This window comes from Oncorhynchus tshawytscha, unplaced genomic scaffold (assembly GCF_018296145.1).
Source record: "Oncorhynchus tshawytscha isolate Ot180627B unplaced genomic scaffold, Otsh_v2.0 Un_contig_10973_pilon_pilon, whole genome shotgun sequence".
In the NCBI taxonomy this organism is placed as follows: domain Eukaryota; kingdom Metazoa; phylum Chordata; class Actinopteri; order Salmoniformes; family Salmonidae; genus Oncorhynchus; species Oncorhynchus tshawytscha.
Window position 1 is genome coordinate 31,647 of NW_024607724.1, and position 1,862 is coordinate 33,508.

Sequence of the window (1,862 nt, forward strand, 5' to 3'; positions counted from 1 at the left end):
ATTCTGATAATGGTCGTGGATTATTATTGTATACATGGGATCCTCATTTATTCTCTCCTTTTTTAGAACCACACATAAAATACCTCTAATGGTAGCAGCTGTGTGTGTGTGTGTCTCTCTCTAACAGCAACCTTGGGGCCAGAATTCAGTTTACAATCCTATCCTCTAACCCATCCCCTTATCTCCTCTCTTGTCCTTCAGAGGTCCTATAAAGTCTGGAGCCTGGCACACTCCAGCTGCCGTCGCTGTCACCGACGTTACAGTATGCTGCCTGCTGTGGTGAAGCTCTGCTGTGGAATCTCCTACCCTCACCTCAGGACCATGGCAGGTAAAAACAGACAACTATATCATCTTGGGTGTGTCCTACGTGGTTCCCTATTCCCTATATAGTGCATTACTTTTGACCAGGGCACTACAGGGGGGGCATTTTGGATGCAGGCCTGGAGAGAAGCACATAGCCTTGTCCCAGATCAGTTTGTGCTGCCTTGCCAACTCCCTCCTATGGTCATTGTAAGACAGCACAAACAGATCTGGGACCAGCCAGTGCACGTGCAGCTGGATGGAGTTATGTATTGTTGCTGTTAATACTATGGCGTCTTGGCTGTGACTTAGTAGTAGTCTTAGTTTGTGGAGAGAAATGCTGAGAAGTCCTCATCAAAGTGTACAGCACTTTGACTTGCAGAATGGATCAAATGCAGCCTGAGTGGCCGTCTGTGTCATGCTAGGAGACAACAGACCTGGGATCAGGCTATAGTATGAGACAACAGATCTGGGACCAGGCTATAGTAGGAGACAACAGATCTGGGACCAGGCTATAGTAGGAGACAACAGATCTGGGACCAGGTTATAGAAGGAGACAACAGATCTGGGAACAGGCTATAGTAGGAGACAACAGATCTGGGACCAGGCTATAGTAGGAGACATCAGATCTGGGACCAGGCTGTAGTAGGAGACAACAGATCTGGGACCAGGCTATAGTAGGAGACAACATACCTGGGATCAGGCTATAGTAGGAGACAACAGATCTGGGACCAGGCTATATGAAATGTGCTCTACAAATGAAGTCTGACTGTTGTTATTATTGTGATCCTACGACAGGACTGCAACGGCTAGCTATCGCAGCGATTGGCCAGGAGCTAGCTCACATGCAGAGGAATGGGCAGACCCAACTACCAGCATGGACCAGCCATATGGGTTGGCAAACTGGCACCGTTCAGCCTCAACACAGTGGTAAGCCTGACGATGATACACAAATTACACACATTTTCAATGACATTATTATTTTACAAAGAGCACAAACTGCCCTTAACCTAGATATAATTACCTATTTTCAAAGGGCATTACTTTTTACTATCACTTGTACTGACCATTGAATATTAAACAACTCCAATTAGAACTCAATCAAGCAGTGCTGCTGTGTAAACTTGTAAACTTGTTACAGAGAGCTCCAGAAGAGAGGTAGTCAACCCAGTCCCGTTGAAAGAGGAGGAGCTGCTGTACATAAGGAGTGGGCACGAGGCGCTGACCAAGGCTCTGGACATTGTTGACGATAAGAATGGATGGAAAACAGAACTCACAGAGGTAGTGCATCATCCATACATCCATACATCATCGTTGATTAAAGAGGCAATCTGGGATTTGTAGATAGATTTTTGTCAAACTATCCTGTGATGCCCCTTTAAAATATGTTGCTCCCTGTGTTCATGCATATCTTTTCAATCTCCACAAATAGCTAGGAAACCTTGTACTGATGCCAAAACAGCAAACTGTCATATAAGACAAAGGGGGGTACATGATCTGAATAGCTATTACCATGGAAACCATGTACTGATGCCAAAACAGCAAACTGTCATATAAGACAA

The 1,862-nt window shown here is 45.2% G+C and overlaps 1 protein-coding gene across 1 annotated transcript; it reads left to right on the plus strand.

Annotated features, from left to right (window-relative positions):
- Nucleotides 1-220: 220 nt before the first annotated feature.
- On the plus strand, nt 221-1,581 carry LOC112259491 (steroidogenic acute regulatory protein, mitochondrial-like; the record flags this gene model as incomplete). The annotated part of the gene is made up of 3 exons (XM_042312591.1): nt 221-328; nt 1,099-1,230; nt 1,442-1,581. Coding segments are annotated over exons 1-3 (336 nt in total), but the record flags the coding sequence as incomplete, so codon positions are not given.
- Between the last annotated feature and the right edge of the window lie 281 nt (nt 1,582-1,862).